Source organism: Staurois parvus, unplaced genomic scaffold (assembly GCF_062004578.1).
Source record: "Staurois parvus isolate SC_StPar_1 unplaced genomic scaffold, SC_StPar_1.0 ptg000381l, whole genome shotgun sequence".
Lineage (NCBI taxonomy): Eukaryota > Metazoa > Chordata > Amphibia > Anura > Ranidae > Staurois > Staurois parvus.
Window position 1 is genome coordinate 2,952,638 of NW_028318177.1, and position 12,930 is coordinate 2,965,567.

The 12,930-nt window shown below is 43.4% G+C and overlaps 1 protein-coding gene across 1 annotated transcript in view; it reads left to right on the top strand.

The window, feature by feature from the left end:
• Positions 1-3,994: 3,994 nt before the first annotated feature.
• Positions 3,995-12,930, top strand: part of LOC149455943 (uncharacterized) — a 63,459-nt gene continuing 54,523 nt past the window's right edge. Inside the window, exons 1-7 of the mRNA XM_089685680.1 lie at positions 3,995-4,285; positions 5,458-5,615; positions 6,108-6,246; positions 7,528-7,719; positions 8,120-8,254; positions 8,848-8,975; positions 9,684-9,800. Of these exons, the coding sequence (XP_089541806.1) occupies positions 4,046-4,285; positions 5,458-5,615; positions 6,108-6,246; positions 7,528-7,719; positions 8,120-8,254; positions 8,848-8,975; positions 9,684-9,800 (1,109 nt within the window). The 5' untranslated portion in view covers positions 3,995-4,045. The remainder of the gene's footprint in view (positions 4,286-5,457; positions 5,616-6,107; positions 6,247-7,527; positions 7,720-8,119; positions 8,255-8,847; positions 8,976-9,683; positions 9,801-12,930) is intronic.

Consider the following 12,930-nt stretch of genomic DNA (forward strand, 5'->3'; position numbering starts at 1 on the left):
TGGTCAGTGTTATATTCATGAAATTGTCATTTTATTGCTTCACCTCTAGTACAAGTGTACGTGTTTGGATTATATACTATTTAATACCATTAAAGCATCATTTAAATACACTATGGGAATACCCTTTTTTTTTGCTCCGCACTGAGCATTTTAACTTCCCAGCAATCCCCGGTAAACATCCCAGAGCCTGGGCGAGGTTGATCCATTTACCCTGGCGTGCCAATATCCTGTAACCTAAGGAAGGCCATCCACTCTCAGGCTGCATTCCGGACCACCCTATGAAGGGATCCCTGACTGTTCCAACAGTATACGATACAACGCGCTATATTTATGTGCTTTTGGTGAGTGCGCATTTCATATATCTATTCACACACCCAACTGAGGATCCATATACTGCGATTTAACTTAATCACCTGGCGATTATCCTGACAGTTATCTGGAAGATTATACTAAGATCGTTATGACATTTTATGTTTGAAAAACACATCAGAGGTGCCTGTGCATTTTTATGTAGGGGACTATATTTCCAAGTGGTTTTAGGCATTTTATGATTATAACGCATCTAGTATTTATGTTCATCTGCCTGATAAGATTTATTTTATTATTTTTAGCGCTGCACTTTTATGTGAGACTGTTTTGTAAATAAATGATCACTTTTCAGATGCTCATATGATTGTCCTCCCCTCTCTGTGCTGCTAATGACAGGAGGTACCCAGCATTGGATGTGCGACTCCAGAAACTTCCAAACACATACTTAGCTACATCCCCTACCCATGCATGCGCAGTCTGCTCTATTTTACTCTCACAGAATGCTGAACTGCAAGAGCAAGCGGAATGTGCATGCGTGGGTAGAGTGTATTCCTGAGTTTCTGGGGCCATGCATCCAACACTGGATACATCCTGCCATCTAAAGGATAGAGCGGAGAGGACAGTGATATGTCCACCTCCAGCCCAGGGGCCCCTGTCACCTACCAGGCCCAGCTCTAAGTTACTGTACCCCCATCTGGCCACACACTGCCACTGCAGAGCACAGAGTTCTCTTCATGCTGCCAGACATAGGAAGTTAGGCCTCTTCAACTGAGTACCTATCTGAGGCTTAGCCTTTTCACAATGAACAGGTAGGTACGTGATGGAGGTGACCTACTACACTTCACTGTGAATAAACATTTCTAGAATTATTATTAGCACTAAAATATTACACTTGTACCACAAACGGATGTCCCGGTTGGGGCCCCGGATCCCATTATCTATGTCCCACATAATATTGTGTGATTGTACAATGCTATGGCATATGTTAGAGCTTTATTCATGTATAGAAATAATGTGTGATGGAACAACACACATTACACAAGACACATTTTGTCACAGAGCTGTAATAATGCAGAATAGTGTTTGAATGTACAACCCCACAGTATATGTCAGAGAAGGTTGGCAGGAATGGCACTTGGAAGGGCTTCGTTATGAAGTCAGGATCTGATTACAAAGTAAAGCTAATATTCATGATGAGTCATATATATTACAAATATTTATTACAAGGTCACATCTTGACCTATAAATGAAGGTAATCTGATTCTGGCCACTTTGTAATTCTGTGTCTGCTTAGAGTGGAAATCTGATTTTCTGTTAAAAAAAAAAAAAAAATCTGAATTTGAGTTTTCCTAATTTGCATAATAATTGTCACCAGGAAGAATTCTATATGCTGCAAATCCTACTTGAGGAAAGGCAGCTGTTTGGGGCAAACAAGGTTGCCATGCAACATAGGTGGAATGGGCGGGGCCAAAGTCACGGTGGAGTGGGCGGGGCCCAGAGTAACAGTGGAGTGGGCGGGGCCCAGAGTAACAGTGGAGTGGGCGGGGCCCAGAGTAACAGTGGAGTGGGCGGGGCCCAGAGTAACAGTGGAGTGGGCGGGGCTAGCTTTTACATTCCAGAGCGCAACTGGAAGGTAGTCATTTCTCACTAGCAGCAGCAGGGTGAGGACACGTTTTTCATTGTTCTCATTCCAGTGCTAGAGATTACTTGAACGTATTATATAGATATCATATAATATATTCTATAAAAAGGAGACAACGTAGGAGGTTTACATCTCTCTGAATTTCTAATTTTTTCTGCAATTTAGCAAAAAAAATGACAATGTCAGAGTGCAGAGGAAGAGAGGCAGGGACTCTCTGTGTAGAGAGCTTCACATTTCATACTAAACTTGGACAAGGAAACTATGGGAAGGTAAGTAATCAAAGGCTAGTCCTGAGGACCTATAGACACAGCTAGGGCACAACATGACATTCTCAAGGATGACGGTTTGACAAATACAGATAAACATGTATGCTGAGCTCAGACTATGGGTGGGGGCACTGAAATACTGAGCAAGGGGGCTGTATACTCTGTATACAATTTACAGTTTAAAGCTGAACTCCAGGGAAGAAGAAACCCTTCTCCTTGTTGTGGGTCTCCCTCTACACTGCAAAGGTTAAATACTTGTTTTGCCTAGGGGGTGATGTAATTATGGCCGAAATTCAAATGGACATACATGATACAGCCTGTCAGTAGTGTTAACACAGCAGTGTTTGTTTTTCTGAGTCCCCCTGTAACATAGTGTATTACCTGCTGGTCCTGGCAGTAAGTCTGTGGTTTTTCAGCTTCTTTTAACAGACCAAGCTGTCCAGCAAAAGTGACAGTTGGGAGGTTGGAACAAACTATTTAATACTGACAGGGGTGCTGACAATGGTCAGTTTTTATTTATTTGTGTAAAACCTCTATCCCAAACAGATAAAAACTGTGTCTGCAGTTGCTTAATAAGTGTTGGCCGAGTTTGGCTTTAATTTGTTAGTCACTTATGTAAAGTCCATCTTAATCTACTACTCTATCTAGCACAACCCTCTCCACCAATTAGGAATGCTACTATCCCAGGGTGACTATGTTGCTCCTTGGTATGCTACAATATAATAAATCATGTTTGTGGGTTTAGTTAAGCTTTAACCCTTGCAGTGCAGATGGGTAAAGCTTTTCCCCAGAGTTCAGCTTTAATCGCTTGACCTCCGCCCTATAGCAGATTTACTGCTACAGGGCGGATGTTCTATGCAAAAATCACGTATATAAATGATTTTGCACTACCACCGTAGGGGGCATGCACACAGCCAGATCACCGCTTCTGCTGTGATTGGACACAGCAGAAGCCGATCAACAAGTGCCACCAATGGATAAGAGCTGTCACCCGTTGATTGCCGAGGAGATTGACAGAACACAGCTTTGCCTATGTAACAAGGCAGAGCTTTGTTCTTCCTGAGGCACTCTGCTAGATTTTCTTTACCCGCTAAGCAGGGAATTAAATATAGCAGATTGCCTAGTAAAAACACCCAACACTGTACACAAAAACACAGGTTAGGCACACAGTTAACACTCTGATCACCCTATATGTTTAACCCCTTCCCAGCCAGTGTCAGTAATACAGTAATAGTGTATATGTTTAGCATTGATCACTGTATTAGTGCCAGTTTACATATATGTGGATTGGATGCGGTCTGAACCACATCCAATCTGCATGACATGTGAAATAACATTTCTTCCTATGGGGCACTGGTGGTACGGCTTCAGTGCGGTTTGAAAAAGAGTCATGTAGGATTTCTGAGCAGTGTGGTCTGGTTCAGGTGCGGATTACAGGCTAATGACTTCTATGGGAACAGTTTCTAAACCACATATGTGTGAACAGGATAATCTTGAGAGCTAATTCTGTCCTTACCAGTGGTTAGTCAGAATAAGTAGGAGGAGGGGAGAGGGAGCATTTGTGGAATAGTTGGGGTTTACCTAGTTTGGACTAGGTAGGGTGTGCAGCAAGCAGTCAGAATCAACCATGTACAAGTCTGATTTCTGCAGAGTGAATTATGATTGGTCGTTTTGGGGTATGACACCTACGAATCAGCCTGCTGTAATGAAAAAGACCGATGGAGGCTCTTTGTTATGTCTACAGGACACTAATGCAGGTTGATAATATGTCAACAAATGACAGAAAAAGAGGAGGAAAAGAAATGTAATTAGAGACACAAATTGAGGAATGTTTAGTAATGATGTTACAGCTAGAGTATGTGGAAAAGATGATATACTAACTGTCCCTTTCTTACAGGTCGTGGCAGCCACCCATCGTGACAGTAAGCTCCTGGTGGCCGTGAAGTTGGTCAGCAAGAAGCTTCTAATTGATGAAGACCCAGATTCCGTCCTTATTGAGCGCCAAGTACTGGAAATGGTTGAGAGCAGCCCTTTCTGTACTCACCTCTATGGCGCATTTCAAACAAAAGTAAGTATTTTAGGAAAATATATACAGTAACAAAAAAATTCCTTTATGACATCTGTCTGTCCGCTTTTGAAGCTGAACTCCAGACAGGCAGGAAATATGCAGATGTGACACATGTATGTATTCACACAATCGTGGTTGGTGGTCTCCCCTGCCCCCTACACTGACAACCGTCATACTGCATTGTGCAATACTATGTAATGCAATCTGGCCTGACTGGCTCACACTGGTACCTGTTCCTCTTCTATTTTGAATCCTGCTGTGAGGAAGGGAAGCCAATATAAAAATGACTTTGGCTAATTTTACTGATTTACTTAATACAAGGGATGCACCGATACTGGTTTTTTTATCAGCAAGTACGAGTACCGATACTTTCGGTCAAGTACTCGCCGATACTGAGTGCCGATTCTTTGCGCTGCAATTTGCGCTAATGGATGCAAATTGCACCGCACAGAACAGCATGCAGTTTTAGAAGGAATACAATTCCCGTCCAAACCGCATACGGTTTCCCCACTGCTCTTGTGTGAACCCAGGCTTGTCATAGCCCGAGTTCACATAAGAGTGGTGCAGGTATACCTCCCTGCAGGCATCCCGTGCTGAGTATCAGTGGTAGAAGAGGAGAGAAAGTGGCAGGGATTTCCTCTCATTGCCGCAATGCTTGGGCTAGACGGCATCTGACTGGTCAGCTGCTCTCTCCTCTCCTACCACTGACACTCAGCATGGAATGCCTGTAGGAAGGTTTCCTGCACTGCTCCTGTGTGTTTGCACAGGAGCAGTGGGGAAACCGCATGCCATTTGGACAGGAATCGCATTCCTGTTCAAATCGCATGCTAAACTTTGCGGTGCAATTTGCATCCATTAAACGCAAATCGTGCCGCAAAGTATCAGTTAAGGTAACGGGAGTAGTTTCACGAGTACTCATGAAAATACTCGGTATCCCTACTTAACACATCACTGGAATCAAGGGATGGTTTATATCTGACTGAAGTTCAAATATAATTGGATGAGATAAGTCAGATGTAGGGAAAGACACCAGAAACATGTTACCAAAGGTTGTGCAGCGATAGACAGACATAGATGTCATGCAGTGTATTTTGGTAGAAAATATTCTGCTGCTTTTATTTTGACCTTTTTATTGAATTCATTCACTGACCTGTCTGTATTTGCTTCTCCAGAATTACTTATTTTTTGCTATGGAATTCCTGGGTGGAGGAGACCTGCGGAAGAAGATGATCACCACCAAGCAACCATTTGACGTCACCACCATCAGATGTCTGGCAGTGGAGCTGCTTTGCGGTTTGCAATTCATACATTTGAAAGGTGTAGTGCACAGGTAAGTACCTTGAATAAACTAATCATTTTTACAATCTGCCCCTCCTGCTGCCTCAGCACCTATACTGTTACTAAATCCTATTTGTGAAAAGATCGATGGCGAGCTCACACTTACCCATTCATCCTTCTCCATCCAATGTCTGTGGCTGCCCTTCTGCTGGCAGTTCACATAAGAGAATGGTTGAGCGCAAGTTGGATCACTTTTAATGTTTCACTTACAAAGTAAAGAAGAGGGCCCATTAGGTCAGGTTTGATTGAATTTTCCACCAGGACTGATTGATTAATTCAGATGAAAATGGTTGTTTAATGGTCATACAGTAGCAGTGTAATCAGTCCCGGGAAGACACCATTGTTTCCTGGATCAAATCATTCTGTCTACGGGCAGCTAGGAAAGGCAGATTTGTGAATGTTGATCCCTCTATTGATCAGTAACACTGGGACATATGGGAGATAATTGTCTGAACTGCAGAGCTAACGCTCTTTTTCTCCATAGGGACCTGAAGCCTGAAAACATCCTTCTAGATGATGTTGGTCATGTGAAAATTGCAGATTTTGGTCTAGCCGTGACCAATATGTTCAGAAACAAGAAAGTGAAGGAAAGAGCCGGAACAGACACTTATATGGCACCAGAAGTAAGTAAAAGACCAGTCATCTGCTGGTTCAATGTGCCCATACACAGGGCAATTATCAACTAGATTAGGCCTTAAGTAGAACCTGTATATAAGGAGCAATTATCAACCAGATTAGAGGTGAATTAAAGAGAACCTGTACACATAGGTCAATTATTGACTAGATTAAAGGGAAATTTTCAGTCTGGCATTTTCCAGTCTCAGCTGAGGGTCCCATCTGACACTGGAGGCAGCCAATGACTTCCCGAAGCAGTGCTTGTTCCACGGCTGGCAAATCTCTTTGTGACCCTAAGGAGGTCTGGTGTGCCCTGGAGGTGTTGAACACTGGCAGCCTTCAGAACAGAAAGAAGGTTGGAACTGAGACAAGTTTAATAATCTATGCTGACAGGTTCTCTTTAAGGTTCCCCTAACTGGGTGACATGTAAGGAAATCAGTTATCTGCCCTGATCAGACTTCGGAAATCTCACATTCAGTTATTTTGTGAGATTGGAAGTTTAGCTCAGGAGCCACCCACTTCTGGGGGTCCCATTGATCAGGAATGTTTGGAACTCAAGTAATCTTTATCTAGGACATCAGTCATCTTAAAGCAAAGTTCCACCTGGAAAAAAAAATAAAAGTCAGCAGCTACAAAAACTGTCCCTTGGTCCAGCGGTGTACTCAACCGCTGGTTTCACCAGCCGTCTTCTCTCCCTGGTGCCGGCATCTTCAGTGTGGGCACCCGGCTATCACAGTTTGCAGCTTCACATCCGGGTGCCCACTGCGCATGCGCGAAAAGCGCTGTGCTTTGTGAACGGCCCCGTAGATTTCTGGGACCTATCACGTGTCCCAGAAGACTACTGGGAAGGAGGGTAGGACGACAACTTCTGCTTCCCATCGCCTAGGCGATCGCAGCAGAAGTGGGGGCGGGTACCTGTCAAATCCCCCCCCCCTGCTCCACAAAGGTGCCAATCCTTAATGGGGAGCGGGGAACAAAGGCTTAAAGCGGAACTTCCCCTTTTTGGTGGAGCTCCTCTTTAAGGTGAACGTGTTAGGATAAAATTGCTTTGCCAATTTGTTTTTCTTCTTTGTTGTTGTGTCTAACAGGGGTAGAGGGTTGCACTTACATTTCTGAGTGCACAGGCAGTAAAACTGGACAGCGTGTAATATCTAGCTTGTGTCCGCTGCTTCTACATTAATTCAATATTACAAATTGAACATTTCTGGGCGAAGCTTTCTTCTAAGAGATGCTTCTGCTTTCCAGTCTGATTTGTCACTCTGATCCTAATCTCTCTGATTTTCTTACAGGTGCATGATGGAAAGGCATATAACCAAATCGCAGATTATTTCTCACTGGGAATAATTCTGTTTGAGACCGCCTTTAAATATCACCCATTCTACGACGGCGACGACTCGAAGAAGGTGAAACATTCCATATGCCATGAGGAGCCAAGTTATCCAGAAGAGGCTGACCCCGAACTCCTGGATTTACTGAAAAAGGTAAGTAGTGACATAGTCCCAGTGGGATAAGAAAAGTTTAGGCTCATCTAATGAGTCAGTGTGCTCTGCAAATGCAGTTTACTCTTTGCTTGCTATAGGGATCTGAACAAACTGGAGCCCCATTCATCCTAATGATTGTAAAAAAAAAGTGAGCTAGGAGGTGGAGGAAATTTGTCACATGACATTTCAAGGTATTCTTTGCAGCATGATGCAGAGAACACACCGCAGACTCCACATTGCGCTGTGCATTTCATTAATAGGATATAAATTGCCAACGCCATGTGGAGTATTTCCTGCGACCTGTGGGGAGAAGAAGCTACAGGTCTTTATAAATAAATCTCTTAGCATTTTATGCCATTGCTACCATCTTATGTTTTTCTATTTTCTTTTTCCTCTACAGCTCCTGTGCAAAGACCAGAGTCGTCGCAAAGTGGACGTTGACAACATCAACCAGCACCCATTTTTCAATGGCGTAAATTGGGAAGAGCTGGATGTGAACGGGACAAGTCCCCCATTTTCTACACAAAAAAAGAAGGTAAGTAGAAATTTCAGCAGTAAGTGTGCAGTCCACCCAGCCTGGCACTGTACACACACAATAAAGGGTGTTAGTAAGACAGCGAATCATTGTGCTTAAAGGGAAACAATCAAGACCAGATTAATGAAAAAATCTGAAAATTTCATCTTTATTATAATTGTGCAGCATTTTTACTTCATATCTTAGCTTTACTTGGAGTCTGACTCATCAGATTGAGAGTCTGGGGGAAGGAGTTGCAGATCGCTTTGCTACTGTTATGCACTCAGGAGCTGGGAGACAGTGTGTGAAAATGTGACCTTGAGAGGATAGCAACTGGTACACCTCAGGTGAGCTCTCAGTCTGACTCTCAAACTGAAGACTCAGGAAAAGTGAGTAAAGTGAAATAAGGGGACAAATATAAACCCTTTCAGAATTGAGTCTGCACAAATCTAATAGTGAAAATCCATATCCATGCTTATGCACAGTGGTGGCTGATATCTGACATCTCGCAATAATGGATTTGGATGACCCATACAGGTGGAAATGGCCCCCATAGGTCATAGAGGCATTTCTTTTATTAGTGGATCTAATTACTCTCTCTTTTGCTTTTTCAGACCACTACAAAATTGAAAAAAAAGGAAATAGAGCTGGAAGAAATCACAGACGACGATGAGGCTATTACAGCTAAGGATCAGCAGAGATTCAAGGGCTTTTCTTTTGTCAGCAAACAATGGAGAGCCTTGTAGACGAGGCTATTTCACCTAAGGAGTATAGGCTGTTCATTGGATTTTTGGTTTCAATGGTATTTTTGGATCAATGGTAAAAGCCAATAGACGCCAGATGAAGAACAACAAGTAGCTCTTGGAAAGGACTTCTGGATATTACAACATTTTAGGGCATTTTAACACATAGCAGCTCTGCTGTGTTCAGTAGAGGATCCATGAACAGATAGCCTATAGAGCAGCCTTCGTTAAATGGTGGACTGTGGGCCGTATGCGGACCGAGTCACTGTCCCATCCAGACCACCATATTTCCGCCATTTAGGAGCCAGTTCTTCACCTCAGCCGCCACCACTGCTGTCATTATCAAAGAGGGCAGAGGTAGGACATTGGTTACTAGGATACACAGCAGTCTTAGCAACCAATCACCTGCTAGGACACCTGAAAAGTTAACTCCGGCAGCTCCCACTCCCGCCCTCTATTCGAAGCTGCTGTGTCCCCAGCTCTCTGTCTAGAGCTGTCCTGTCTCCTGCTCTCTGCTCCAAATACCCCGTAGTGTTGTGGGACACGTGACAGGTCCCAGAAGACTACAGGGCCATTCACAAAGCGCAGCGCTTCTCACGCATGCGCAGTGGGCACCCGCTGGACCGAAGGCCAGGTAGGTGTCTGTATTTTAAAAGTCAGCAGCTACAAGTTTTGTAGCTGCTGACTTTTATTTCATTTTTTTCCAGGTGGAGCAGGTTCCTAGAGAGGATACTGATGGGATTGTTAGGCCAACTTTGCTTAATGGGTGGAAGCAAGTGTCTGGGAATGTTAAGTTCAGTCCAGTCATATCAGATGGTTAACAGGTCAGTGTTTCCAGGACAGCATAGTGAGAAACACAGATTTATTATTTCCACTGGAGATATAAATATTTGCCTGAGAGTATTACAAGACAGTAGTGGGCACCCTACAATGATTTTGCAGCCAGAATGGGCAGATTGATAACTGTGAGCAGTGAGCTGTGTATATTGCCATAGTTGGAAGGAACATATAATCTGCTGTGTTTTATACTCTTTTAAGGTGATGAACATCAAGAGGTGAAGAAAGCAGACCAGAGGTCAACGTGAAAGAAGATGAGGCAGACCAGAGGACAATGCGGGAACACAAAGAAGGCACTTGCGATTATCCCTTAGATACAAACCTGTAGAAAGAAGTGGAAACCTGACAGGGAGCTCACACAAAGTGGAAGAGGTCCCTGCTAAGATCAGGCTTACCTGACCCCAGGTAGCTGATACAGCACTGCTGTGTCACATGGCGAAAAGGTGAGTGCCAGAAGTGCAGTACAAGCTGGTGAGGTGGGTAGCACTTGTAGCGTCCCACAGCCACCAAGATTTCAGGCACAAGCCTGTAAAGCCCATAGAAGCCTTCCAGAAGTGCTTGCAAATCCTGGTTGGCAGCCCCCAGATTCAGCAGTACCTGGTATCCCCCATTCACAGCCAAAGCCAGAGTTCAGGTGGAAACGGCCAACTTGACAATGCCCCTTGATTTATGTTTTGCCCATTTTCACAGAAGATTGCTACAATTTGATTGTGGACCAAACTAATCTAATGTAAATTGCCCCCACCCAAATTAACACCTTGCCAGGCTATTTGAATGAAAACCAGTCATAGTTTCCGCATTTAGAACTTTTGTGGGGCTGACCCTTAAAAATGGCATTATAAACAAAACATTCAAAACACCAAGATTGGAGGAAGGAGCCTGACCATGTCTTGGAGTGGGAGCTCAATGTGAAAGCTCCCGGCTCCCAAGCACCTCCAGTGTCCTGCCGAGAAGGGGAGAGATGTGCGGGAAGCCCTGGAGAAACTAGCCGGGGAGAGGGGGGCTTTCCTGGTGGGGTGCGTGGACCGAGGACCTCCGGGAGTGGCAGCCGTCGCGGCGGGTCTTCCTGTGCTCTCGGCCCAGCACTGTGTGTTCCCCACAGCTCAGTGGACACCAGGCGATCAGGTGATCTGCCGCAAGGGAGTTCTGGGAAGCAGGGGAGCCGGCCAGCGTTTCTTGGAGCAAGGGAGACGCCGGCTCTCTTCCTCCTGCACACAGGACTGTGGCAGCTGGAGACACTGTGAAAACGGGCTGGGTGAACCCCCCCCTGCAATCCACTCATTGTGTGAGGGAAATGTCGAGTGCAGTGTTCCCCAGAAGAGTACATGGAGCCGCCTCGTCCCTCACTCGGACCCCGGACAGCATGAAAAACAAAGTATCAAAGGGAGGAGAGCCTAAGGCTTACCAAACAGGGTCAATTAAAAAATATATACCCTCACAGGAGAAAGACTCCAGAGAGACAACAGGGAATAAGTGTAAGAGGTGAAAGGGAAAACGGGGGGGGGGGGGGGGGGAATGTTCCAGACTATCCCTAGAAATAGCTAACAGTAGTCAACATATGGAAGAAGAAGTGGATATGGATAAAGTAGAAGAACAAGAGGAGAGCTCACAGATGCCTACTAAAGCAGAAATGTTTAAAGGACTTGAAAGATCCCTAAAACAGAAACTGGCAAAATTACATAAAGACCTGGGGCAAATATTATCAAGGGTGGAGGAGACGGAAAAAAAAAACTAGATAAACATGCCCAAATTATACAGAAATTAGAAAAACGGGCGATGGAAATTAGAAAGAAATTAAAGAAATTCAACATAGATTTTCTTCAGTGGTTTTGTTTACAGGAGACACGTTTGGTGCAAGAATCAAATGTGAAATTAAATTCCAGATATTATCCAATGTGGTTTTATGCAGATTCCCCAATTAAAAGTGCCAAGGGAGTGGCAATAGGTTTTGCAAAAAATATAAGGTTTAAGCTGGAAGACAGATTGGTAGTTCCAGAAGGGAGTTTTCTGTTTAAGGGAAAATTACAGGAAATTGACTGTACATTAGCAAATATTTATTGCCCGAATAAGAAACCGGAGGTATTCCTAAAAATTACTCTGAGGAAGTTAATGGATTTCAAAAAAGGCAATTTAATTGTGGCAGGTGGTTTCAATCTCTGCATGGATCCCAAGATGGATATGACGTCCCCTGTGCAGAGAGATGGTAGTAGGTCTCTGAAATCCTTGAAAAAAATGATATACTAATGTCAACTTGTAGATATATGGAAAATTAAGCACATGAATGGCAGAGACTATACGTTTTATTCTCTTGCACTTGAGATGTATTCAAGATTGGATTATATATTGCTGGTCCATCGACTTATCGAGTCTCTGGTCACAATGCAATTATTATGGGGAAATGAGCAGATCGGGGGGAACTTGTGGAGGTTAAATGAGACACTTCTCCAGGATTCAGAGGTGGATCAAAGAATTAAAAAAAAAAATTTTTTTTTGAGGAAAATGATTATGGGGAAGTGTCCGTAGCAACAGTGTGGGAGGCTCATAAGGCTTATATTAGAGGAATCCTGATAGCAATTGGAGCAAAAAAGAAGAGGGAAAGAAGAGAAAAAATAAACACGCTTCTTAGTGAACTCTGTGAGTTAGAGCAGATACATAAACATAAAGTAACAAAAGAGATTATGCAGAGGGTAATAAATAAAAGAGAAGAAAAGAATTAAATACATTTCTGGAAGAAGATAAGAGTGTTCAATAAAATGATATGTGAGAGATACAGATGGGGAGATAGGCCAGGAAAGTATTTAATGAGGGCTCAAGAGAAAAAAAATCTAGGAACTATATAGAGAAAATAAGAGACCACAAAGAAGAATTAATGTATTCAACTAAAGATATAGCTAAGGTGATTAAAGAATATTATAATACGCTATATAATATTATCCCCCACAGCTCCATAAGTAAAGGTGAAGTAGGAAAAATAGAAAAAAGACAGACATACTTAAAAAAGCCAGGATTACCAAAATTAAGTGAGGAGCAATTAAAATCCTTACCATTAGCAATAATGCAGGAGGAAATACACTTAGCATTAAAGAGTACTATAGCTGGGAAAGGTCCAGGACCTGA